Here is a 26,608-nt window from a genome sequence, read left to right on the forward strand (position 1 = left end):
CCTATGCTGGGTAAAAAAGCCATCTGCATGGATTCCCACTGAAGTGCCCTTTAATAACAGCACAGCAAGCCTCTGGCTGTCACACTGAGGAAACGCTCTTTCACACTCAGGCTAATAACTGCAAAAGATTTCTTCCTTTTTCTTTCTTTTTCGCCCCTCTCTTTTTATTAGGCTGTTACACACTTGTCCTCCCATTTTATTTCCTGTTAGGAGATCATCCATCACACCCATGGAGTGACAAAGATCCATCAAACCCCTGAAATGACAAAGATCCACACTGGAAGGCATCTGAGGATCCCACATCGATGGCCAGGTATCTACAGCGAAGTCACCCTCTCTCCGCAAAACTACAACCTATTTTATTACATCACTGCAGCCTGCAATTGCTGTCACAGTAGGGAATGGCAAGCTGTCTGCTGAGGCAGAATCAAACCAGTTCCAGCTGCAGCAGCTTCCCTGAGTGACCTTGGGTTTTGCTCCGAGCAGACCGCGGTGGGGACCCCTGTGTGGGACAGAGCGGCCACGCGATGGTCGCTGCGCAGCAGCTCAGGACAGGAAGGCAAGGGGACTGCCACCCCCAGCACAGCCACACCTAAGTCAAATAGGGCTTCACACCCCAGGAGAGAAGGAAATCCATGACTAGGCTCGCTTTTCTCCTCTGAGGTCAGAGAGAACAGGTTTTCCCCTCCACTGAGCATTCATTGTCTCAGGGAAGGAAGTCCGACATCCACACAGATCTGGCTGGGGCTCAGGAGGATTGAGGCAGACAAAGCACCCAAGAGCACTTGTATTTCAGGTTCATCAGGATGGGCCCACTCCAATGGACGAGATTAAACACGTGGTGTTTGTGTAGGTTACGAAAGGCCTGTGAGAGGAACTGGCTAGCGTTTGGGGTTATGAAAGATCAGAGGTTATGAAAGACCCCGGCAGTTATGAAAGACGAGCCAAGAGTCTGATCCAGCAAAGCAGAGAGCAGCCTCAACCAGCTCGGAGGTGAATGGATATTCAAAATCAGCCAGCAGCTCACATGAGGAAGCTCACACTGTCTGGGCAGGTCTAGGCTAAGGACGGTTTGAAAACAACTTCAGGAAAGTTATAAATCAGCACTCATCATGGACTAGGAGAATGATAAAGAGAAGTATTACCATTTAAAGGCCTTACAGGCAGCTGTAATTTTTTGCAGTTTTTTTGGAAGGTCTTAAAATACTAGCTGCAGTCACTGATTTTCTAAGAAGTATTCTTTGCTGGCCTTCTAGTTCTGTTTTAAATCTACCTGCATAAGCTGTGTAGCTGCAGTGAATCTGTAAAAAAACAAGGGCTCATTCAGATATTCTAGCCTCTTAAGTTCAGCCTCTGGTGACTCTATTATCACTACCACCAGAATGAACAGAAGGTTAGGGAAATTCTACTGTCCAAATGCTTATTTTCCAGACATCACTTAGAAAGAGGACATACTCCTGCTAAGAAAAATATTGAGGAGAGCAGTTCCCCCTCTTTGCAACAGTACTTCTCTGTGATGTTGTAACTTTCTTTAGACACATTCAGTGGGGGTATTTGTGCCTCCTGCCTACTGCATTGTAATTCACACTGCTCACTTTCAAAACATGCCTTAAAATAGCCTTCCAAATGCCCCTGCGGCAGCCTAATAACAGGTATTGAGGCATACCCAAGACATATGGAAAGAAACCATCTGCACTAGAAACCATCAGAATAAGATCTAGCCTGTTTCAGCAATAGGTATAGACTTTTATTGTTGGTAAATTCAGTAACTAAAACTTAGTAGTTCAAGGAAAAATACAGAAAACACTTCTATCATGGTCTGAGATGCTTCCTAGAATGCAAAGCCATGATTAACTGTACATTTTCTTTTTCACCAAAGTTAAAGCTGTCTATACTATATCTCAGCAGTCCACAGATCTCAGCAGGAAATGCATTTACCCATCTGGCCCTGCACATAAACTCTCTAGGGAAGGTCTTGAAGATGTCATATGCTCTGGCAGCAATAAAAAGCACAAATTTCCAAAACCTTGAGGAAACTCAGATTAGAGAAGAATCCAGAACAATTCTGTTCTACACTAGTCCAAATTATACTGCATGTTTATAGGGTTATTGCACTTTAAGAAACTAATCTAACAGGAGAACGAGGCAAACATGCATTTGGAGGAAACAAGTGACTTAGAAAAATCCTTCAGCAGAAAGATTGACAAACATTTGGTGAGGATTTATTCAACAAAATTTTATCATTTCATACTTCAACCAAACTTTTACTCTTTGTGTAGTAGTTAATTCACCTTCTCAGAGTTTGTTACCATTTTTTTCTGATTCAAAATGGGGACCAGAAAATATTTAACTAAGTAGACTGACAGCCTTGCTCTCTTTGTGGCATCCACTGCCAGGGTGTAGCTTAGAAATTTAAGGAATGAAGTTGAATTCTTGTGCTACAGTCCATGAAGTTCTGTCCCTTGCTTTAGAAGAAAAAGGTCCAAGTATTTAATTTTAAAAGTGCCTATTATTTTTGTGAACTGCCTGTGGTAGGAGTGTCCCTCTCATCCCAAAGTCATCTGTGTCCTACAAGATAAACAAGAAAAGAAAATAAATCTAGATTTAGGGTCTGTTACATTAAGGAGAATACCCAAGTCAATTTAACTAAGCCTAGTCTCTAGGAAATTAATTAATTTTGTGCTCAGAGACAGTAAGTGGTGGTGTTATGCAATTTTCTTCATGCAAATGTGTTCACCACTAAAGCATCTCTATTCTAGCCCTGGAAATGAAACTCTCAACCACAAAGCAGGTGCTGAAAGGCAATAACAAATTTCACACACTCTGTGTACCTAGTGCCTCTTTCAACCGATGGACTCAGTCCCTGGGCTCTCTTTTTTCCCATTCAATGCCAAGTGTGCATCAGAACAAGTCATTTGGAAAAGCCTCACTCTGACAGATAAAGTGTGTGTTCCCAACACTCACTCGGCGTTTTTAAGCACAACAGTCTGGCTGCTCTATTGCATAAGCATGCATTCATCCTGGGCTGCCCTCCTTCTAAGAGGCGGATCCAGAATCGCCCGGCTCTGCTCCCTGCTCTGCCGGCACGGCAATTTGGCTTATACGGATTCTGGAACAGTGGGTTCTGAATTCTCTTCTTCTCATCCTTGACAAATTCAAAATGACACACGAAGACAAGGGGAAAATATAAAGGGCTATGTATTTCTCACCACACACGTGAACTCCCAAGCACTAACAAGCTGCTGAACTTTAAAACCTGAACTTGCCTTTCCACTCCCGAGGCCGCTTTTCCCCCACTTTTCCCCTTTCATTCCCGCCATGGCCGATGCCAGCCGCCAGCTTTTCTCCCAAAGCCCCGGTAACGCCGACAGCCGGGCCCGTTCGGAGAGATGGCCCCGGGGACACGGGCGCAGCAGAGCCGCCGAGGGCCGCTCGGCCTGGGAGCGCGGCCGCTCCCCTGACCCCGGGGAAAAAGGAGCGCCCAGCCCCAGCCCGGCGGTGCCGGCGCCATGTCAGGAGGGGCGGCCGGGGCACGGCCATGGCCATGGCGGAGCGGCGCACCCTGCCCTCCGCACGCCCCTGCACACCCTGCCCGCCGCATGCTGCCCTCTCGGCGCAGCTCTCCGCGGTACCCCTGCGTCTCCCGGCCCTCCTGCGCCCCCGGGGCTCACCTAAAGTCAGCGCCCAGCAGCCAGCCCGCCTTCCCCACTGACCGCGGCGGCCGCCTCTCTCCGCCCCGCTGCGCTGGGCGGGGCGCTGCCGGGGCGCGCAGTGACAGCGCCGGGCGGTGTGTGCGCCCAGGGCATCCTCCTCGGCGGGCGCTCCTGGACGGGGAGCCGGGCCCCCCGCGCCCCCCGGGCCCGCTCCGGGCAGCGCGGCCGCCGCGATGAAGCCGTGCGAGGAGGAGGAGGAGGAAGGGCGGGCGGCGGCGGCGGGCGGCGGCGGGGACGGGGACCCCTGGAAGGAGTGCGCGGAGGTGGCGGTGCAGCTGGCGCGCCGCGCCGGGCAGGTGAGAGCCGCCGCTGCCCCCGGGCCGGGCTGCCCCGCGGCCGAGGAGCCTTCTCCCGGGGCGGTCTGGCGAGGAAGGGCCGTGCGGGCGCTCGGCTGGTGCGCAGAGCTGGGGAGGGGGAGGAGGGCGGCGGGGCTCGGCACCCGCTCAGCCGGGCCGCCGGCGGAGCCCTCGGCCGCGGGAGGGATGGCGGCGGCGGGGCCCCAACCCGGGGCGCCCAGACCTTGGAGAAGCCCCATCCATGGGGCCCCATCCCGCGGGGCCGCTTCCCTCGAGGCCCCAGCCCGGGGCAGGGGGGCCAGCCCTCGGGGGTACTTCCCTCGGGGGTGCATCCCCTCGGAGGGCCCCTTGCCCGGGAGGCCCCGTCCCTCGGGCGCATCCCTTGAGGGTTGCATCCTTCGGGGCCAGCATTTGTTTTCCAGCAGCTTGTGCCGAGAAAAGTAACCGTGTGAAGGAGGTTTTCTCTTGTTAGATCTGTCAGAGTCTTCACAGTGGCCGATATTCACTTGCTAGGGACAAACAGCTGTGTGGCGGAGGTCTGTAGTAGCTTATTTCAGATCCGTGTTTTGCCACAGCAGATTAGTCATCTCGGGAGACATCCTGACCCCAGTGTGCAGCAGCAAAACTTCCACCAGGTGTAATAGAGCCAAGAAGTGGGATCAGCAGATTGATTGATTGAGAAACTGGGTAAAACACCAACCTCAGTAATGTATATTTCTCTTATGCTTCCATTCTGCCCTATTTTGAAACGCACTTCGTACCTACACACTGATTTAAGAAGCCCCCTTTTCCATCTTGAGTCCAAGACCCATAACTTTTCCTTAGTGTGTGTTATTAAACATATTTTCTCCTTATTAAAAAACAACTACACAGATGAACGGAACGCCAGAGGAGAGGAGACTTGTTTTAATAATACAGGGACTAAATGGATAATCCAAATCAGGATGACAGGTCATGCTCTCACAGACTCTCAAAACAGGAGTTTCTCTGGCATAGTCATTCTGCCAGCCATTTCACAAGAGAGACTCATGGCTTGCTCAACCCTCCACACCTTATTTCTCAAAATACCAATTTGTAAAGACAGCTTTAAACTTCCCCAATCATTTCACTTGCTCAGAAAATCACAGCTGAGCACCTTTTGCTGGAAGAAGTAAACATTCCATAAGACTAATCCTTGAATCCGAAATCACAGTTTGCCATTGCCACCTTGCAAATGGCAGGAATTAGCTGATTCCTTCCTGAGACCAAATTGAAACCAGCCAAGGATGTCGTTTCAGTAGGATTTTGGAAACTCAGTATTTTTTTCTGATTATTTTGTCATGTAAGGAATCTTTTTTGTTACAAAAGGCACTGGAGATACTTCTGGAAGAAAAGGTGCAGGTATGGCTCTGTCTTTTATTTAAATGTCAATTTGCTTCCAGCTATTGCCAAAAGAAACTAAAGCTAAGGACACAAGTACAGCCTAACATGCATTTGGTAGGACTGGATTTTTGTTGAAAATTGAATGATAAAAATTGGGGTTATTTTGATCACCAAAAGCAGTCAGTTCCACTAGTCAAGTTCATCTTTTTCTTCTGCTTCTCTTCCCATCCCCAGACCTTTCCACCTTCACCTCCATCCCCAGAAATCTTGCACTCTCTGTGTCCCCAGATCCAACTCCAGTCTCCATCCCTGCATGAAATGTTGCAGCTTCAGTCTTTCTTTTAAGGTCTTTCATTTCTCAGGACTGTGGCAGGCTGGGAAGGGTTGGAATCATTAGAAGGTGTCTACAAGAGGCTTGGCCTGAAGAAAGACATACACTTCCAGATTTTGGGGAAAGATTCTAGGGAAAGTTAACCAGTAATACAGTTTTCTGGTCCCCCCTTTTGGCTTATGCAACTGCTTGATTTATATTGCATTGTGTTTCATGACTATAGGTAAAATATATCTTCTCTCCAGCAGATAGGCAGCTGTACTCTGGAATAGTTTCTTCTAAACTTATAAGGCTAATAAAGAAGTGATGCTTGAATATGTGTTAAAAGTGTTGTTGCTGGAGTAACCTCTATTCCTGGGTTAAAATCATTGCTTCTCTTGCCCATCCTGTTGTTTAGTTCTTATTACTTTTATGAAATATCACAAGCTCTCATTTAATATATATATGGCTGTTTCATAACGAGAATGGTCATGGTTTTGTAACATCTGTAATTGACCTGCTTTAAAATTCAACCTATAAGGCCACAAATAACTGCACTTTTCAGACTTCTCTTCTGGATTTTTCTGTGAGTAAGCTGCTTGCTCTGTTCATGAGAGTGCACCCATAGGCTTGATATGACTTTTTGCTCAAGAAAAGCAGGCATGACCAGTCTGTGCATCTTTGATGCTGCTAAGAGCACTGATATCTGCACAGTTCTCCCCAGTTGCAGAATTGGAAAAGCTTCACCAAAATGAGTCAACATGCATCCAGATAAAAATAAGAGTAGGAAACTGACACAAGGACATAATATGCTGAAGTCCAAAGGGGGTTTTTTTTCTCTTTTTTATTTTTCTTTTTTTGTTTTTCTGGAAAATAATTTGATGAGGCATGAGAGACCTAGCAGAATATTACTAAAAAAAAAGACAAAATTTTCACTGATGTTCTAAAAAGCCAAGATGTTTTTTTACCCTGATGTTTGCTCCCAGGGGAAATTTTTAGGCTATTTTCTATGTAACATGGACAAATGTTTCAGCAAACCAGATTGGAATTTCCTGAATTATTTGCAGGTACTCATGCTTTTTATCTAGTTGTTTGATTTTATCAGTGAGCAAATATTACAGGGCAGTATTGCAAGCAAGATAATCCATCTTGGATCTCCCAGAAGTGTATGGTGAGTGCAAGCAGTATGGTGAAATTAAATATCTGAATGAACACACTACTGTAGGTGGCTCTCCTGGCAGGTATTGGGGGAAAAGGCATCTTGGCCCTCTGTCTTCTTCATTCTGCTTTTTGGGAATAAATTCCACAAAGGCATTAAAAAAGAAAGAGTCCAGGACTGACTGCAGTGAGCCCCAGTGTCTCCACTTCCCCTGCTCCATGGGGAATGAAGGAGGGAGCAGGGACAGCCTGGGTCTTGCTCTGTGATGTGGTCTCCATGTAATGATGTAAGTGCCCATCACTTTGCATAACCCCCCAAATGCTCCCAAGCAGGGTATTAGGATAAGATCTGCATTAGAGGAGAGGCAGCATGGGCTAAGAGTGTTAAATGCCTCTGCTCTAAATAACCATGCTCCCAAAAATCAGTGGGTTAGAAATTACTAAAGAATCTCTGTAACCTAGGGACAAGCCCTAGTACAGGAATAAAGTCTAGTAAAATACATTTACAACCAAATTACAGCATCTTGATTGCCAGTTTCATTGTACAATGGGGATAAGGTGCAATCAGCTGTTTTCATTTCATCATCCTGCAGTTCCTTTGGTTTCTGCTTGCCTGCTGCCTGTAACCTAGAGACTTATGGAACCCCATGTCTGTCTGGAAAGACCAGCCAATTGTAGCAGGTATCCACAAACCTTATTGTAAGACTTCTGCACGGAGAGGAGTTGAGTGATGCTCTCAAAGTATTCTAAGGCAGCAGGCTCTAACATTCCTTTGTAGGCAGGTGACTTCTAGGGATTTTTCAACAAATTAAGTTCTACACTGCTCTGAGCTGTTTGATCATTTTCCAAAAAGTAAAAGTTTCTCATCAATTATGCAGGAAATGTGATCCTTGTGTGGGCTGCTCTGGCTTGGACTGCGTAGGTGTACAAGCTGGAGCAAATGCATAGGGACCCCTTTTGTCAAGCCCTTTGTAAGGGGCAGAGAAGTGGCAGATTCAGAGCTGTCCATCCTGCGTGCTGTGGGTCACCTCCACAGATGTGGTGCCCTTTTGTGGCTGGTGACCTCAGCCCAGCATCGTGGCTCCTCTGCTCCTCTCCTCCTGATGTATCGCTTGCAGAAGAGGTGGGGAGAAGCAGCTCATTGCAGGGCAGGTCTGTGCCAAATGTGTGTCGTGGGCCACAGAGGAGGAGATGGGTGACAGGGCCCTTGGCCACCACTGCGTAGTGCAGGCACATCCTTGCCTACTCCTACCTCCAAAGTGGCTGGAGCCTCATGCCCTACCAGAGAAACAGACTGGGTTAAAGTTAAAAATGGTTGGGACCAACTGGGTAAAGGATCAGAAATGAAAAAATATTAAATTTGAAGCTGGGATGTGCAAGGGGTTGTACTCAAACCAGAGAGGTCGAATGCCAGAGCATGCAAAGAAATCAGCTGATTGCAGAGTACATTCACAGGAGAGGGGTTTCATCTCTGCTTTTTCTTCTCCAGCAAGGCTCAGGTGTGATTCCACTGCCCTGCTGAGCAGTGGCACTGATTTAAATGGCTGCAAAAATCTCTATCTACTGTGCATTAAAACTGAATAGAAGTCAACAGCATGGTATTGCCAAGAGAAAATTTCTCTGTCAAAAGGAAGGTATTCCTCATCTATTTCACTATGTGAAGTTCCAAGCAGTAAAGACCATAGGAAAGAAGAGTAAATAAAATAAAAGGTATCAGCATAGAAGTTTTTTTAGAATACACAGCTGAGGGTGGTTGGAGTGCTTTGGATTGGGCTGAAGGGCCAAGGGCCTTCTGGAGTTACACTTTTATGCTTCTATCATAAATCCTTCAAGACAACCACACAGGGCGTTGAGAGAGTAAAAAGATCAAGTGTGGTTAATATTTCAGTATACAGTAATGAACTTTAGCAAGACCTTAAACTGAAAAGTACTACCTGCCCTCACAAGCTCAGTAAATAGGCACAACTGATGTCTTACAGCTCACAAAACAGAAACATTAGTCCGGATACCTCCTATACTAAGGCAATAGCCATATCCATTACTTGTCAACAAGAACAATTAGCACACTCTTCAAATATAGTATTTTGTACTGCAAAAACCAAGAGCTGACATTTGGGAGTTTCTGGTTCCCTTTTCCATGCATAATGCAGCAGAACTGTTTTCTTTGGTCATCAAGCATTTCTCAATGGTTTTAAGATACTTTGATCAATGGAAATTTATTTAAGCAATTGAAATATGTAAATTTCACATGGGATTTGGAATATTAATCTTCTTGCTGCTGGGTTTTAATACCATAATTCTAAACAAATAAGAGGTGCTGAATTTTTGCCCTTTTTTTTTAATTTCATATAATTTATCTTATTTTCACTGATTAAAAAATAAGCTATCTCCTTTTGCATCCTGTCTCTTTATTTTTCTTTCTAATGAAGAAGTGGAAAAAAAAATAGGAAAAATGGGGAAAAGCTTTCATTAATTGTTTTCCCATATGTGCATTTGTACTTGAGTTTGTAAGTGTAATACCCTGGAGAATCAGATAAAGACATTTCCAGAAGAGAGTCCAGGTTTAAATCATTGGTTTCGTATCTAGGGAAAGCTTCAATTTTTGTTCCTGTTAAATATATGGCAATTATTTGGGAACCAGAGGGTGATCAGCATTTAAAGTTCCAAAAGCCCCCCCAAAAAACTATGTGTCTTTGTTGGCAAAATGGAAACCAATTACATTTGCCTTGTTGCATATCTTTTAAAGTAAGAGAGCAGTGGGGTATTGGCCCTGTAAATAAATTAAAAAAAAAAAAAAAAAAAAAAAAAAAAAGAGGAAAGAAAAAAGGCTTTCCTTGAAAAATGCCTGAGCCTTGAGGCTTTTTCTTGTCTTGTGTATACTTTTGGTAATTTTCTACATTCATTATGACTGCCATCATGCTTTTATTCCTTCAGTTGCATCTCTTAATCAATCCTTTTCTGAACTGTCAACAGAGGTTTTCGCAGAATGATTCAAAATGCCGTGTTCCCAAAGAATACTCATTAGCTCAGAAGGATTTGTCAAAAAATGAGAACAGCCTCTGGTAGAATTAGGCCTACAGCTGTTTTTCAGGATTAGCTATATTTTTTTCAGTGAAGATATTATTTTAGCATGCACAGGCTGAATGCCCAACAAATCTGATTTATGAACTTCTGTTTCAGATTATTAGGAAAGCTCTAACAGAGGAAAAACAAGTGTCCACAAAGACATCTGCAGCAGATCTCGTGACAGAAACTGATCATTTTGTGGAAAATTTAATTATTTCTGTTCTGAAAGAGAAGTTTCCCTCCCACAGGTGAGTGCCTGTAGAAACTATCAATGACCTTTTTTTCTCCTTTACATGCTGCATATCTGACTGGTATTTAAAGGGAACTTTAAAAGTCTGTGTTTTTTTCTAATGACTCTGTATCTTCCTTATATATTAACTTATTGCTGTTGGACACTTTCATAGGACTCCTCTTTTTAAAAAAGTACAATTTCCTTATACTTAGTATACTTTGTATTTTCTGTGTTTCTTGATATATGTATTTAATAGCAATGTTTCCCCTGTAGGGACATCATGGATGAAGGTTTCATGTGAACCTCCATGATGTTCAGAATACTGATCTGTTGCCTAGTGTATAAGAACTATGCTAAGGCTATCTATAAAAATAGAGCAGAAAGATATGCCACTCTGCAGACCTTTCCTGTTGCCACCACACACATGCATTTGCCAGATCAGCAGAGGTAAAAGTGTATTTAATGACATTTACCTTGTGTTCTATAGTGAGAAGATCAGTGAAAAGCAGGGCTGTTTGTCATCATCATCATTATTTGATGCCTACTCATAAACAGGCTATAAATTACTACATGGGGTGCAAACCCAAGGTTTTAAAAGTAGATTGGATTGTGGATTCCTGTTGAATTATTGTGGTCAACTAGATAATAACAACTCAGCTCATACATAGATTAGAGAGAGGGTTTGTGTTAGTTGCCAGGTTTGGGTTGATGCAGAGACTGCTATTGATTTCCACATTTGATTCCAGGGGATAAAATTAATTTTCCTGCAGAGCCAGTGCAAGACCTGCATATCCCCTAAGTAATGTCTGCCTCCTTTTAGCTGTGGGCATCTCTGATGGGGATGAGCCTTGCATTCTAGCACTGTGCAGAAATGAACAAAGAGGAAAAGGGCTCACCTACTAATCTGATTGTCTGCAATGCTGCTGGGCAAAAAAACACCACCCTAAGAAGGAGCAGAAAGCTTATTTTATGCTAAATATGGCTTTCTAAATACGTGCTGTATGTGGTGACATATTGAAGCAGTACTGTACAGCATAACAGTGTGATTCTTGGCTGCAATTCTCTAGAGAGTGCCAGGCTTTACAAGCCTATTATTCGTGTAATATTCCTTCTACTATTGCTGGCTGTGCTCTTCTCTCATCTCCACTCTTATGTTAGTTTTTTTTTTCCTTGAGCAGTCTGGCAGAGAACATGAAACCTACACATTTCCCATAAAATGCGAATCACCAGACACATTCAACTTACTCAGAGTGGGAACAAAAGTTGTAAGGTCAACACAGGCCTAGGAACTGAAAAATCCCAGATTTTATCAACTCCATAGAGTTAACTTCTGACTTTATAAGTAAATGAAGGAACTGTCAATTTTTCAAGACAATTTTATTTTGTTGATAGTGGTTGTTGGGTTTGCTTAGAATTTGTTCAGATAATTAATGCATTTAGATTGAACAATAGAATAAAACTAAATTTAACTAGACTAGATTAAAATGTGCAATGAGGAGTCTACAGTAATAGTCAGGTGTTAAATTCAAGTACAATGAAAATATTAAAAGATCATTTGTATTGTATTCTGTCTTTCTCCTAACCTGGCTGTTGAAAGCAGCACTGAAGATTTCTGTTATTTCTTTTTCTTGTAAATGATCTTGATTTTTATGTGCTCTGAACTAAAAATGGACTTTAGGTGTTAGAAAAATTAAAAGGGATCTTATTAGAATCTGCCATTTGCACTGAGGCGCTTATGAATCCTGAGGTACTGGAAATGTACTCAGAGGTAAAGAGAAATACTAAGAAAATCTGTTCCAAAAGTAATTCTGTCCCATGTTTCTTTTTTCTTCTCTCTTCTTGGTTAAGTGGTATGTATCATCTTCATTCACACTTCACTTAAGTTGTAACATTCGCTCACTTTTTAGTACACTGATGTGACCCCAGTACTTTCTAAAGGTTATTTTTTCAGATAGATCCAAGAGTTCTGGGTAGGCACAGCCAGACTACCAGGGGCTACTGGTGGCAAAAGGCTATTCGAACACTTACCCTTGCTATTATTACACAAAGTGTCATCTTTTGTGTTCCTTGTGGCCTGAATTCTGTGGACATTAAAATCAGGACACAGGAGTTTAAGAGGGTGACATCCAGCTCCAGCTTCCCGTCATTCTGTCCTTGGATCCCCGTATGGGGATAAGCGAGGACCAGCCCCAGACTGAGTCTCCTGCACTCTGGATATCATTCCTGCTGCAGGTTATGATATGTTACAGCTTCCCTGCTGTTCCTGCAATGTATTTCAGCATGGCACAATGGCATAAACAGATGTAGTCTAAGGCTTGGCTAAAATTACTAGACTCATTTTCAGTGGGAGTAAACTGTAATCCAGATTTGAACAGAGGTCAGTGGAGCTGGCAGGCCGGCATATTAAATTAACTGTTTTAGTGAGGTGGTTGGTTACCCCTCCCACTTCTCAAGCTGTTCCTAGAATTTACTCTAGTACTTCACACTGAGTGTTTTGCTTAGTTTTCAGGTTTTTACAGGACACAGAGCAAGTAATCTGAGATGACCTTGCAGGACTCTCACGTTTCCCAGTATTGTATAGCAGCAAGGGGTTTTTTTTGTTATCCATTAGCCCAGATTTCACAAAACGTGCACCTAATTTGTTCTACATCCATTTTGGAAAAATTGCTCTTGAGCATGAAGATTTTATCAGTGGCACTGCTGTGCCCCAGCTCCAGGTTAGCATTTCTGAGCTCAGGGACTGCAGCATCACACCCCCACTGTGAGGGAAAGGCGAGGGACTGGCTCACAATGCTCGGGGGCAAATCATCTTACACAGAAATAGCCCTGTGTTTAATGAGGTTCTCGTTTCACCTTTCTTTGACTGGCAAGACAGCAGCTGTAGTTCAAGCTCCATCTGGGGGAGCTGGCAGAGGGTTGAAGCAGAGGTACAATTTATGTGGAATATGGATAATCTGAGATGGGATGTAAGGTGTTCCACCTACAAGAAGATGAACCTTCTCTGCATCCAGCAGCCCAGACAAGGCGTGGTTGGGTTTGGGCGCTGTTTACAGGATTTGTGAAAGCAAAAGTCAAGTGATAGAGCACCAACAAGACAAAATAATGGAATATTTAGAGCAAGGAGACTGCAAAGTGTTATGTTAAACTGAGAGTTTCAAACACTTGTTCAAGTCTTTCTTGTTTCTCAGCTGTGAACTAGCACTTTGTCCTTCAGCTGTTTCCTTTGATGGAGATGAAAATAGTGACAAACACTTCCTAATTCCCTCTTTGTACCAGCTGGGAGTCTATAATGCCATCAAAATAGTCTGTTTCTACTCAGGTTGAGGCAGAGTAGCATTTGGAAAATCCAAGAAGTCTCCTTCTGTGCTGTCTTGCAGAACATTTTAAACTCATGGCTTCAAGTGGTATCTGGAATCATGAGGTCCAGGTTGAAGGCACCAAATAAAATAGCTGCTACTCTAGTCCTAGGGAAGGACTCTTTTGCAAAAAACATTTTCTCTTTGTCTTTTTTTTTCTCTTTGTGTCTTTGAGAGAAGCCTTTTTTGTCTTCAAGCATTTGCAGAAACTCTGAATACCACTACCAGCTGTTCAAATGTGAAACCACCAGCAAGATTCAGTACTAGCAGTTGGAGTCTACTCCTTCTGTACAAGTAGGGGTTTATGAAAATCTGTGAGAGTAGCACCTGCACATCTCTTACAGAAAGAGACCTTGGGCAGTTTATGGGAAAGCAGGGATAATTAAGGTCGACAGGAAATGTGCCAGAACTGGATGTTCGTTTCCCAGGGAAAAAGGAGAAAAAAAACTATTAAAAGAAACTGGGACAGAACAACAGAAGAGAAGATGATCTCAGATTTCATTCTGTGCCTTGTGCATCCAAACAACAAACAAACAAAAATAATTTGTTGGGTTTTTTTTCTGGATCATGGGAAAAAGAAAGTCCAGCTTTGTAAACCTTTTAATTTCCTGAGGCGGATTACTGTAAAAAATACAAATAGGAGCAAGATTGTGGATTTTCTAAGAGTGTATTTTTTCCTTCTGACTGAACTTGACTGCAAAAGAGAAGCAGGTACAGTTTGCAGTTTATATTACTTACTGCAAGAGACAGACTTAACCCATAAAATTATATTCTGCATAAAATAATTCTCTCCTTCAGTTCCAGGCATGCCAGTTCAGATCCATTTCTGCATTCATTTTCATGGCTTCCTTAATGGTATATTGGGGAAGTGTAGGTAAATAGAGTTCTTTCTTTTTTTGCCATGTAAAATAGTATGCTGTAGATTCAAGAACTCTCCCTCAAAGTCTCTATGAAAGTTACCAATTCCTAAATTTAAAAAGCAGTATGTGTGTTTACATTTGTACAAGAATGTTTCATGGAGAGAGGGAGGAGTTCTCTCTTAAGAACCAGAATGATGGGGTTGTGCTTTCCAAGTGACGTATCTAAGCTAATGTTCTGGGATACTTGTTTTGCCCTTGCACCAATGCAGGTTTATTGCAGAAGAATCCACTGCTGCAGGTTCAAAATGCGTGCTCACCGACAGTCCGACCTGGATTATTGACCCTGTTGATGGAACGTGCAACTTTGTGCACAGGTAAGTGGCCAGCGGCCTGGGAAACACACCCAAACCCAGAATGCAGCCTCTCACGGGTCCTCCCTTCCTCCCAAAGTGCTTTTCCCTGGCAGGTTTGTTCCCGTGCCTCACACACAGGAGTCATGCCTTTCTCTCTCGGTTCCTGGCGTGCTGTGTGAGGGGGGCTGTGTTTGAGACCTGCGGCTGAGCTGGAGTTGGTGCCAGCTGCCAGGGGCTCCGGCCTGAAATAAATCCTCCTTTTTAACCCCTCCGAAGTTCCAAGCTAGCTCAGGCCTTCTAAGGCTTTGGAGGAATATTTCATAGACAGGATAAAGGACCCAAAAGAGTCTCTAACCCTCAGCTGCAGTAAGATGATTATTCCAGGTGGTCTCCAGAGGGAAAGAGAGCATGCACAGAGGAACGGGGTCTTTTCTCAGCTCTTGCCAGGGAGGGGCAGTTTGGGTCAGCCAATAGGGTCAGAAAGGGGAGGAAGGGTTAAACTACATGGTACAAGCTCTAGCATCCCTGAGGGGGGAGAAACCATTCCCACAGGGGAATGTAACACCGGCCCTGGGCTCTGGCCCCGGGCTCCCTCGCAAGCAGCACACGTTGATGTGCAGGGCCTGCCGGGGAACAAGGCTGTGCTGTGAGGGCGCTTGGCCCGGCGCCCGTGTGCCTTTCACACCTTCCTTCCAGGCGTGCTGCACTCCCCTGCGGGCACAGGCGCCCCATTCCTCCTGGGGAGCACAGCCACTGCCTGTGCAGAGCTGCACTGAAAGCTGAACTGGACAGAGATACCGGGGTTCCGTTTCTAAAGGACCTCCGCAAAACCAAATCTAGGGCTCAGTGCTGCCACAATTCACACTTTGAATTCACCGTTCGAGTGTTAGGAGTAGTAAACTAGTGACTATTCACAGTATTTCTACTTAGAAACCCTGCTCTATTAAAATAACTACAACTTTCCTAAAGCAAAACAAAAAAAAATAATTTCCTTGACTTTTGGTGCAATTAACAGAGATCCAGGAGAGATGGGAGATGTCACATGGTGATGTTTCATGCAATTAAGTGAAATTTCCTCTTTCTAGCAATATTTTCTAGACTTTCAAAGTGCTTTTTGAGATGTGTTTTTCAGGAATTAATTTATTTCATTGTTTAAAATGTAATAATTATACAGTAGTCAAAAGGACCAAATTAACTACGTGATCATAATTTTGAATAAGGAGAGCATAGAGGAACTGGTTTCTTTTTATGTTGATGCCAGCAGCCAGGTATCCCCATGCTACTTAATTGCTATGTCAGATAGCTGAAACAAAATGTGCTCTTAAAAACAATAACCTGTTATAACATCAGTGGTTTTATACTGGATAATTCAATTACACTAAAGCAAAACCAGCCCTGAAATATACTACATGTTCAGTATAAAAATTGTGATGTCTTCATGAGTTTATTTCCTGCCTTCTCCAATATTAACTTACATTTTAAAAGAAATTGACAAAAAGGCTGACTAAGGAGAAATAATATAATGTCAAGTACATTTTGACAAGTAAACAGAGCTCCATGTGGGGTTTTGTTGCCTAAGGGGGTTGATAAGGAGTAAGTTGAGAGATTTTTCATCAGTATTACTTAATTATTTTCCACAGATTTCCAACAGTGGCAGTGAGCATTGGATTTGCTGTTAACAAAGAGGTATGAAGTATGTTCTTTAAGATGGGCATCTGAGAATTGGCTAGAAGTCTCAAAACCGTGTGGGAACTTTAAATTTAAAAAAAATCAGTTACTGCTCAGGTTTTCCTATGCTTTTTAAATGTATCTGATCATACTCTACTCATCTAAAATGACAGTTCAGCAAAACTTACTTATGCAAACTGGCAATTAAAAGATAATTCTATGAATTATTATAAGTATTATGGGATTTATTTGGAGAAGAAGGAAGTACTGGTGTGAGCAAGGTTCAGTTAGACAAAACCATAATAAGTTCAACTTAGTGCTGCCTCTTCATAATTTAAACATATATCCCAGGGTTCCTGTGTTATTATTATTGCCTCTTTTCTGCTAGCAGTGTCTGTGAAAGCTAACTCCTCCTGATTTTATGAAGAGTGCAAAATTATGAGCCTAGTTCATTCAATCTGCATTTGTATTTTTCTTAATAAAATATCTATATTTGCAATATGAGAGCTTGATTATGGTGAGGGTGGGAAGGTACCTAGCCCTCCAATGTGCCAGTTTGAGTTTCCTAGCTATACTCATTTGTGCTAGTGCCTTTTCTCCAGATATTGCTGGTTTATAATTTGATATATATCTATGAAATAACTAGTTACTCAAATTGCCAATGACTGTGCCTCTTTCAGCCTAATTCCACAATCTTAAATATATGTACAGCTTTAAGCAAAGCCAGCAAGAATTCTGTGCAGTAACAACCAAATTTTCGGATGTGCTAGTACCTCCTACTGATTTATACAGAATAATATTGTGTACTTCTCTGGTTAGACTTCTCAAACGTGGAAACTGCAGAGAAACATTTCCATTCTTTTCTGAAATTTATTCATTGCTAAAGGTCCTTTTGAACACTACATTTTATTACCAGACAGCTTTCTCTAATATTTATGTTTTCTAGAACACCATCATGATTTTGATGCTGCATATTTTGGGTTATGTAAAATAAACAAAGCTGAAACAAAAGTAAAGAATTATGTTAAATCTCCCTCAGTTAAACAAATAGGACAAGCAGAAAAAAGAGCAAACTGAAAAGGAGCCAAAGTACACACAAGGGAACTGGCCTAATTATAAGCCTTGAAGAAATTCCTGCAGATGTCTTTAGGGAGTCTTTTAATAGTGTGTTCCTCAAAAAAAAAAAAAAAGAAAACCAAAAAAACCACTTGGTTTAGATGGGACCTCAGGGTAGGGAGCCAGGTCAGTCTATTCCATTTGAATTGTCTCAGATGAACACTGAGTGCAGCAGGAAAAGATTTGAAGTCTAGAACATCTGAGATGTTAAATTTAGTTGACCTTGTGGCCAGCTTCTTACACCTCAGGCAAATCATTTAATTTTTGTGTACCCCTAAATTAAATAATGCTAATATTACTGATCCAGGAGTGATTTTCAGAGCTGACCCTCAAACTTTGTAAAGTGCTTTAAAATCTTTTGGTGGAGCCTATTAAAGTAATAGGAATTTTCAATACTGAGGGTCTAATTCTGACCCTCTTTTCATTGGTAAACAGAATCTCCCACAAAATTTCCAGTGTTACACGTTCTGAACCTCCATTGAGGGTATTTCTGTCCAAACTCCTTCGCTTGGAGTCTGTGACTTCAAGAGATCCTCACAGAAGGATTTTGCAGAGAAAGATTTGAAGAAGTGGCTGGAGTGTACTGCTTTGGTTGAAAAGGCAGGCAGATTGAATGCACCAGAAGAGCTGAGGTGCCCACAAGAGCGTGCACTGTTAGTAAAGAGTGTGCCATGACTCGCGAGCTGGGATGCCTGCCTGATCCCGGGGCCGCAAATCTCTGCGGTGCAGCCCAGATCAGTGGGGCTGCTTCAAGGAGTGACTGCTCACCAGGGAGAGCAAAGCAGAGTCTTGTCTCAGAGCCTTGCGTATTTTCAGTCAAAACATTTCAACTGCCTTTGAAAACAACTCAGTGTTTAATCCATTCTAATGTGAACAGAAACAAACTGCGAGTAAGAATTTAGGGATCGGGAACACATTGCATTAACCTCTCTCTATAAACTGAATTTTATATGACCTATATCTCAATATCACAGTAATAGTAAAATTATTCCAGTTTTTTAGCATCAGTGTAATCTTTATTATGTGTACCAATTAAAATATTGCTGATCTTTTTGCCATTAGTAGTTGTTTATATTTATGATGAGTAATTTGAGTTGCATTCATTTCTTTCCTTTTCAAAATCTTAAAGCTTGAATTTGGTGTAATTTACCACTGCACTGAAGAACGATTATACACTGGTAGAAGAGGTCAAGGGGCATTTTGTAATGACAAAAGGCTTCAGGTATCAAAAGAGACAGGTTGGTCTAGATTTTGTTAGAACTCTAAAAGGAATATATTAATTTTGTTTCAGAGTTGTTGCAAATCATCATTAGGATAATGAACATCATTATCCTGATGGAAAGTATTTCACCTGCATGATAATTTTGTTGTTTTGTGTTTGTTTTTTTCTGAAAAATCACTTTCCTCCTTTTCTTTTTAAAATATACATCTGAATATGAACTATTGAAATAATCCTAAATAATTTTGCTTCACAAGTGTTGTTTAAAATAAGGAAGAATGTGTAGATTCACCAGTTTCATTCCAACTGAGCACTGGTGTAACTTTTTATAAGCAAGATGCAATGGGAATGGTGAATTGAATTCAGAGTACTATTGTGGCTGCTACTCACTTCTTTTCTGATGAACTTGTATGTCACAGAGTGTCTGATGTCTGTAGGCAAATGTGCTACCATTTATGAATTAAAGGGTGCATGCTTCATTAGGGGTTCTTTAACATCTTGCTCTGGTGTGTGAGGTATGTTTCCATGTACAAATAGCCAGCAATATGTTGCCAACACTTGAATGGAATTCTTTTATCAGTAAACCAAGAGTAAACCAAGTCATAGATGTGTCTGTTTCCCTAATGATTATAGAGAACAATAATTTGGTATCATTTAGAGAAGTTTTCTTTTAGCTAATCAAAATGCAGAGGAGAGCATAGCACTCAGTTGTAAGTGGAAGCAGACATATGCCAGAAATGTGCACCACTGTATACACGAGGTGGTAAAAATTTCACCCCAAAGAGAGATTTAATGAGCTTAAAACACAGGAAATTCAAGCATTTTGACATACAGATTTCTTTAGTGCCTGAAGCAGACCCTGCTTTTCAAATTTCACCTGAAATTTGGGAAGTTTGGCTATTCGTCAAAGTTAATAGTGACCTGGGGTCTACATATTTGGAAGGACAGATGGTAAAGCCATTGTAAATCTTAAATCCCAAAGATTTTAATCCTTGATTGTACGTCACATTTTTATCAGTCCTCAATTCTCTCATATTCCAAAAAAGCCATACTGGCAGAGACTATTAGGAGGACCTAGTGGTGCTCCCAGCTGGGCTGCATGAACAGCTGTGGAAATGGCCTCACATGCTTTTGCAGTCAGAGAGTTCTGGTTTCCAGCTGAGCAATGAACAATTTTGGCACATGTCACGTCTGTCTTCCCTTCTCTAGACACCCAGTCTATGTGGGTGTCTAGAACATAGCAAGGGAAGTAGACCTTCCGCCCTTCCAATTGCTTTGAAATTTTCTTTTGTTTTGAGATACATCATTTTGTGGTGGGAAATTTTCACCAGTGAAGCTGGATCTGCTTAATCTCACTTCTACTGATGTTATAAGTGGTTTAAATCACAGTTGCTCTGTAAGGGCTGTGGTTTCAGTAAAATAAACAACCCTGGAAGAGAGACTTGTGTTTCCCTCTAGCTGCCACTGGAACTGAAGTGGCCATGATCTGTTTGAGATCTAAGCTGTCGTGTCACTCACTGCCATTTGTTTTCAGGAAATGTGATTGGTGTATGACGTTGATCAACACTTATACATTCATTGTTCAGATTTAATCATCTGAAATCACAGCCCAAGCAAACACTGTTCTTTGTCAACACCCAGTTTTGTAGAGGTTTGGTATGGAAGTCCATGCAGTTATGATACACTTAAATGAAGGATCCCTGTTACCTTGAGTGATACTTTCTTCTCATGCTTAGATTCATGTCAGGCCTTACGTGTGCTAATACTGTAAATGTATTTCCTTTTTTTAATATTCTGTGGTCAACAGAACTGATCTTTTCCTCATAAATTTATCCATATCACTGTTTAATCTTTTCTACCAAGCCTGCATTTGTGATTTTTTGCCTCTATCAGAGTGAGGAACAGTCAGTAAATTTTATCTCTTATCTTGAACTCCTGAAATGTCATAGTGTCTTGTGATTAGTCAGCTCCTTTTTCTAAGCAGAGACTTCCCTCTTAGTTGCCTTAGTCTGTTCATCCAATTTCCAGCTGTAGCCTTGAGGATAATTGAAGAGATGTGTCTATGCATTAGAAATATTTTTAATAACTCAAAAGAATAACTGTCTCAGTCACAACCTAACTATAACTGATGTGGTGTGAATGCTTGGTGCATTTCAGCAATGAGATGGGCATTAAACGTTCTCTGATTATAAATGAGTCTGTTATGCAAAATTATCTAAGGCAGATTGCTTTCACCATCCAGAACTTTTTGTAATGGCTAAACAACAAATACCCTACAACATGCCTGGAATGGTGTTTTTCTGTTTTAATGCTGTAATTTAAAAAGAAGCAGTTGAATCCATGTTCCTGCAGCTAATATTTATGACATTTAATCTGTAGCTTTTAATCTAATTACATACCTGTTACTCACCAACCATTTTACCGCATTGCTTGAATCCGTAGGGTTCATTTGCAATACTAAATTCTTTGGTAGCCTGTTTAATTAAATGGTGCCTCACTCCAGCCTAATTTGCATTTGAAAACCTCCTTGCTCCTGGTGCAGAGAACTTCCAGTTTATGCAGGTGGCTGTAAGAACCAGGTAGAGCTTGCCTACCTGAATGAAAGCCTCACCCTTGGGCCAGGGTAGGAGGTGACACGTGGCACTGCGCACAGCCCGGTCACTGAGTTCTCAACCACTAAACCTTTGAGTTGTGTTATCCCTTTATCACCTCTGAGTTCAGCTGGCCCAGCAGGAGCAGGGCCACTTGGCATTTGATCAAGCATCTCCACCTACATTGGCACTCGCTTGTTGTAGCCTGGCAGTATTCAGATCTCACATGAGGACTGCTTCAACACCTTTCAAGTCACTGTGAGTCTCTCCTTTGACTGTACACAAGGCTGTATCTCCATCTGCTCTAGGACAGCATTACCTTTGCTGAACAAAGGACAAATAGAACATTCACAGATTATTATGATTAAAAATACTGCTCTAATTTAATTTTAATTTTAATTAAATTGTAAATCTTGTCATAAGAAGGGGATTTTTTTCAGTCATAAGGTGTCTTCAGTCTTTGAAATGCCAGAATGAGCTATTACTAGGTGACTGGTGATTTAGGGAGAAACTTTTCTTTCCTCTTACTGGGTTCCCAAATGTTTATAATTGGTTAACAAAGTACATTAAAATTCCCTATTCAAGAACCATCCTGTTTCCAAATATGAATAGATTGACATCATTAGCAGTTACTAGATTACTGGATTATATTTAGTTGACTGCTAATATTAGTGAATTTACCAAAAGGTGACCAGTCAACGAAGTAAAACAATGTGTGGAAAAAGAAAGAATGTTAGAATGCATTCTTGGTTTTAGTCCTCCTGTTTTGGTTTGGTTTTTTAAGTGTGTTTAGAACAGACCATTTGATAGGAGAAGTGTAGTCTTGCTTGAATTTCTATGCAAAGTCACTTTATGAAAAAGTTTGGGGTAGAAAAAGGGATGTGAAAATTATTTATGTGCAAAAAGTCCACTAGTGCTTAAAAACAAATTTATGGAGCCCACCTGGAAGATGTTGAATTAATGGAAACATCTCTCTACCATTGCAGATATCTCGAAGGCCTTAATTTTAACAGAAATTGGTCCAAAACGTGACCCTGCAACTTTGAAATTGTTCCTTGGTAACATTGAGAGGTTGCTCAAGGCCCAAGCACACGGGTAAGATGTTTCACAGCATATGTCTCATATTTGTGACCAAAAAGTCATTTTAAAAAGTAATTAAAAAATAAAGACTGAAACCAGAGTGTTGTACACATAGGTTGAAGTCAAAACCGTTTTCTTCTTTGTGCTGCCGTGGGCTGTAGGGTCCGTGTCATTGGGAGCTCAACGCTGGCCCTGTGCCACCTGGCGTCCGGTGCTGCTGACGCCTATTACCAGTTTGGGTTGCACTGCTGGGACCTGGCAGCGGCCACTGTCATCATCAGAGAGGCAGGTGGCACTGTGATAGACACTTCAGGTGAGCAAAATGCCCTTGCTTTTCCGCTTACTACTGCGGGACTGAGTGAGTGGCTGCCTCGGGGCAGTCTGTGTCACCTCAGTCCAGTGCCGGCCCTGTGGCTCTACCTCATTTCTAGCAGTATCCTGTAGAAAGGTCTGTACTCTCCACTAGGCTCAGGCTGGTTATTCTGAGCACACTGATGTAATTCCAGCGTGGGGTTTCATCACATCAAAGGTCTTCTGAACCAAACTGCATTTCCATGACTTGGAGCAATTCCCCCAAAGCCTCGTATTTACAGTAAGGAACCAGCCCAGGAGACTGGCAGGTACGCTCAGCCGTTCCAATTAGATTTCAACAGAGACACCTTCCCGAGAAAGGAGGACTCTGAGGTACCAGTTTGGACATACATGACTAGAAACTACTCAGCGGGAGTAAAGGTCAGCAGAGTCTCCAGATAATTACTTAATTAATGTAGATGGTAATGGCTTACTGGTGACCAGTACCTGGATACTGTGGAAAGATCTAGTGGATTAACAAGGTATGCTGAATGAATTAATTTCTGTCCTGTTGCTTGAACAGGGGAATATTGCATTTATTGTTGGCTACTGAACAAATCTAGGCATTCACTGCTCCTCTTGCTTGCTTTGGCTCTGTATCTAGAATTTTATAAAATAATTTCTTGCTGGAGATTTCCATGGAGGAGTAGTTGAATTAGGTTGTCCTTCCCACCCCAAAAGGAGCGTATGAAGTTGTTTCTGTGTTTCTGACCCTATCTAATTACAGCATGGCTTACATTTAAGACACTTCTCGTTAATCCTCTTGTCCTCAGGGGGACCTCTGGACCTTATGTCCTGCCGAGTGATTGCTGCAGGCACGAGAGAGATGGCCATGTTCCTAGCTCAGGAAATACAAACTATTCCCTACCGACGGGACGACGAGAGTTAAATACTCACTGTGCCGAGCTGGCCCTCCTGAGCCACGTAACGCTCCCAAGATGGTGTCTCGGAAGGGTACGTGCTTTCAGCAGGATGGTTTCTGTGCAGATTTTCTGTGTCAAATATTTTTTATAAATTTATTACCACGTGGGAAGGCATAGGGAGATTTTTAGACCTCTAAGAATGGTGTTTCCTTTTTAATATGTATCTCTTTCAGCAGTATCTTTTTTATAAGATAGAATATTTTACTTGTAGCAAATTAGTCTCAAAATTAAGTTGTAATTTCGTATCTGTGAGGCCGATATTTAGTATTTTGTAACACACAGCTAAAAAATGGAACTTTATTTTTACAGATGCAGATCTCAGGTAAATGAGCTTTAGGACTGTAGTACAGGAGGAGTAGTTGAGATGTGTGCCTATAACAATACCCTTGTTCCACAATACTTAAGAATGCAATAAAAATGGCATTGTTGTTTCCTAACGACACCATAGCTCTGTATCCATGTATGTACACGTCTGTGTGTCTGTGTGTGTGTATATATGTGTATATATACACCTCTATCTGTCCATGCATGTACACGCACACACCCCCAGGGGTGTATGTGTGTATATATATGGATATCCTGGATGTTTACAGCAACTTAGAGAATGCACAGAGAGAAGAAAGCTTATGTTGGAAGCTCTTTCCAGGTAATGGTTTTTTTAGGTTACTTAGGTGGTTCCAGTCAGGGCTACACAACTGGCAAATAGCAGAGCTGGCCATGGAAAATGTTTAATTGTTTTACAAACTGCCCAGCTGGTTTTGTTTCCCTTCATCCCTCTGCATGGGCACAAATCATACTATCCTGTAGGCCTCTGTAAGGTATTCAAACCTGCAAACAATTACTACCAGCTAAAACCAGGAATATTGAACTCAAGCTGAGTTATTCACAGTATTAACTATGACACAGAGCAGTAGGAGGCCAGCAGAATAGAGCACAGTGTCAAAGAGCTGTTGATTTTAGAGAAACTTCAAGCAGAATAGCAGGATTTGGCCCCTTACAGGCAAGTTATTAAAAATATGCACATAAGATATGCTTGCAAAAAGTTGTAAGTCACATGCCCTTCTTGCACAATGTTGTAATCACACTTTTTGATCAGAAAAGCCTGTAAAATCAGCTACGTAGATTTCTGAAATACACCGTTGTTCTCTATCCCTGTATCTAGCCAATATTTTCTATTTAAATTGTGTTTTAAATCATGAGCACAGGGAAAACACAAGTGTGTTGAAAAAAGCAGTTGATATTAAATCACTTCTATTTTTTCATCAAAATTTTAATTAAAAGGTATCTCTTTTTTGCAAGAGTGAAAATTGAATAAAGGAATGAGCCAAGAGTTGGTTAAAAATATATGGGTTTTTGTACACTGCATGTGTAGACTTTTTAAACATGTTCAGATATCTGCTTAGAAGATACAAACTAAGTATTTTTTTAAAATAACCTTGTGTGTGTTTCTTGCAATGAAAAATGTTTTTCACTGAATATAATGAAGTTCTGTGTGATTTCTTGATTTTTTTTAATGAGAAATACAAAACAGTGACTGTATGAGGAATATCTAAATCCAACTAAGCATTTAAAAGCTAATGGATCTTAGCAGAAAATCAACACTTTCTGTCACAATGATCAACATTTTGTTACTGCTCTCTTTTACCCCCTTCGTCTCTGTGTACCCTGTTTGGAAAAGGAGATTGTAAGCCCTCTGGGCCAGGGACTACAGTAGTTTGGCTCTGGGTTTGCACAGTGCTAATAGGATGAGATTCTGGTCCACAACTAGGCACTGAGGTGCTATAATAATACAAATAATAAATGCTAATAGGCTCACTTGTCTCTTGTTCACTCTCCACCCACTTCCCAGGCACAGAAGAGATCGCAGTGACACATGTGGGGCTTGGTGGCTCTGCTCTGATGCCGTGGGAGCAGCTGGGGCTTTACTCAGGCTTGTGCTGTGCCTGTAAGCCCTGGAAGGAAGCTTATGCTGGCAGGGAATCAAGTGTGGTGGAAGCTCAGCCCCACTTCATCCGCTCCCCTCCTCACCCGTGCCCCTTGCGTGTGTGAGCCGAGCTGCTCCACGGCTCTGCGAGCTGGCCCAGCAGCGCAGCTCACTCGTACAAAGAACGTCTGACCCACTTAGGGCTCGGCAGAGCAGGGAAATCTGTGCATCCCTTCAATGGCACAGCGATTTGCAACGCTGGGGGCCAAGCAAGGCAGGAAGGGAGAAGTGCAGAAGCTCAGTCCTGAGGTCTCATTTGTGCCCAGGATGCAGTTTGTGTTTTTATTTGGACTGTAGTCCAAGTATGTTAAACTGGCCGTGTGTGTGGGGAGCAACAACCCTGTCTCCCCCACCTCCTCTGCTGCCTGTGTGCCAGGACAAACATTTCTGAATCCTTCCAGGGGGCCAGATGAGTGAAGTGATCTGCCTGCAAAGTACCCCAGTAACCAACAAAGTGATTCTTTTCGAGGCACACCATTTTCCCAAGCCAATTCTGTCCCTGGCCACCATGAGCAGCTGACTTCAGGCACCAAAGGGGGTAGCAGGGGCAAGCAGGACAGCTCCCTCCACAGATGGTGTCACAGAATCCCAGTTCAGAGTTTGCATCAAAATGCAGCCTTAAAGCTATTTGACTGCAATAACTGTACTGGAGTTTTCCCTCTCTTCCTTATTTCTTGGTAGCCAAGAGAAACTTTGTTCAGCATGTGCCCAGCAGCTCATCCTGTGAGTGCAAGCATTCATAGTGCAGCACATTAGCCAAAAACTTAAATCCCCCAAAATGCTCAAACACATGGACTCTTTTTCCTGCCAGCTGTCATAAAATGCTTCAACTGTTTTCCACTGCATCCATTCTGGAGTACATCACGTAGCCAAGACGGATGAAGATTCTCTCCCTGAGCAGCAGCACAACACAGATGCCTGTGCTCTGAGAGGCGAGTGCTTCCTCTGTGAGCAAATGGTGCTCAGCTGC

General features: G+C 42.4%; 2 protein-coding genes across 2 annotated transcripts in view; one reads left to right on the forward strand and one right to left on the reverse strand.

Moving 5' to 3' along the window:
* The window catches only part of MPPE1 (metallophosphoesterase 1), a 31,273-nt gene extending 27,536 nt beyond the window's left edge, over window positions 1-3,737 (reverse strand). The window contains exon 1 of the mRNA XM_063396759.1: window positions 3,672-3,737. The gene's annotated coding sequence lies outside the window, so the exon portion shown is untranslated. The remainder of the gene's footprint in view (window positions 1-3,671) is intronic.
* A 16-nt stretch (window positions 3,738-3,753) lies between these two features.
* On the forward strand, window positions 3,754-25,463 carry IMPA2 (inositol monophosphatase 2). The gene is made up of 8 exons (XM_063396789.1): window positions 3,754-4,009; window positions 10,020-10,153; window positions 14,623-14,727; window positions 16,347-16,392; window positions 18,620-18,728; window positions 22,287-22,395; window positions 22,542-22,693; window positions 23,505-25,463. Exons 1-8 carry the CDS (start codon window positions 3,887-3,889, stop codon window positions 23,618-23,620), a joined length of 894 nt encoding a protein of 297 aa, XP_063252859.1. The 5' UTR covers window positions 3,754-3,886; the 3' UTR covers window positions 23,621-25,463.
* The last annotated feature ends 1,145 nt before the right edge of the window (window positions 25,464-26,608 follow it).

Source organism: Prinia subflava, chromosome 1, assembly GCF_021018805.1.
Source record: "Prinia subflava isolate CZ2003 ecotype Zambia chromosome 1, Cam_Psub_1.2, whole genome shotgun sequence".
Lineage (NCBI taxonomy): Eukaryota > Metazoa > Chordata > Aves > Passeriformes > Cisticolidae > Prinia > Prinia subflava.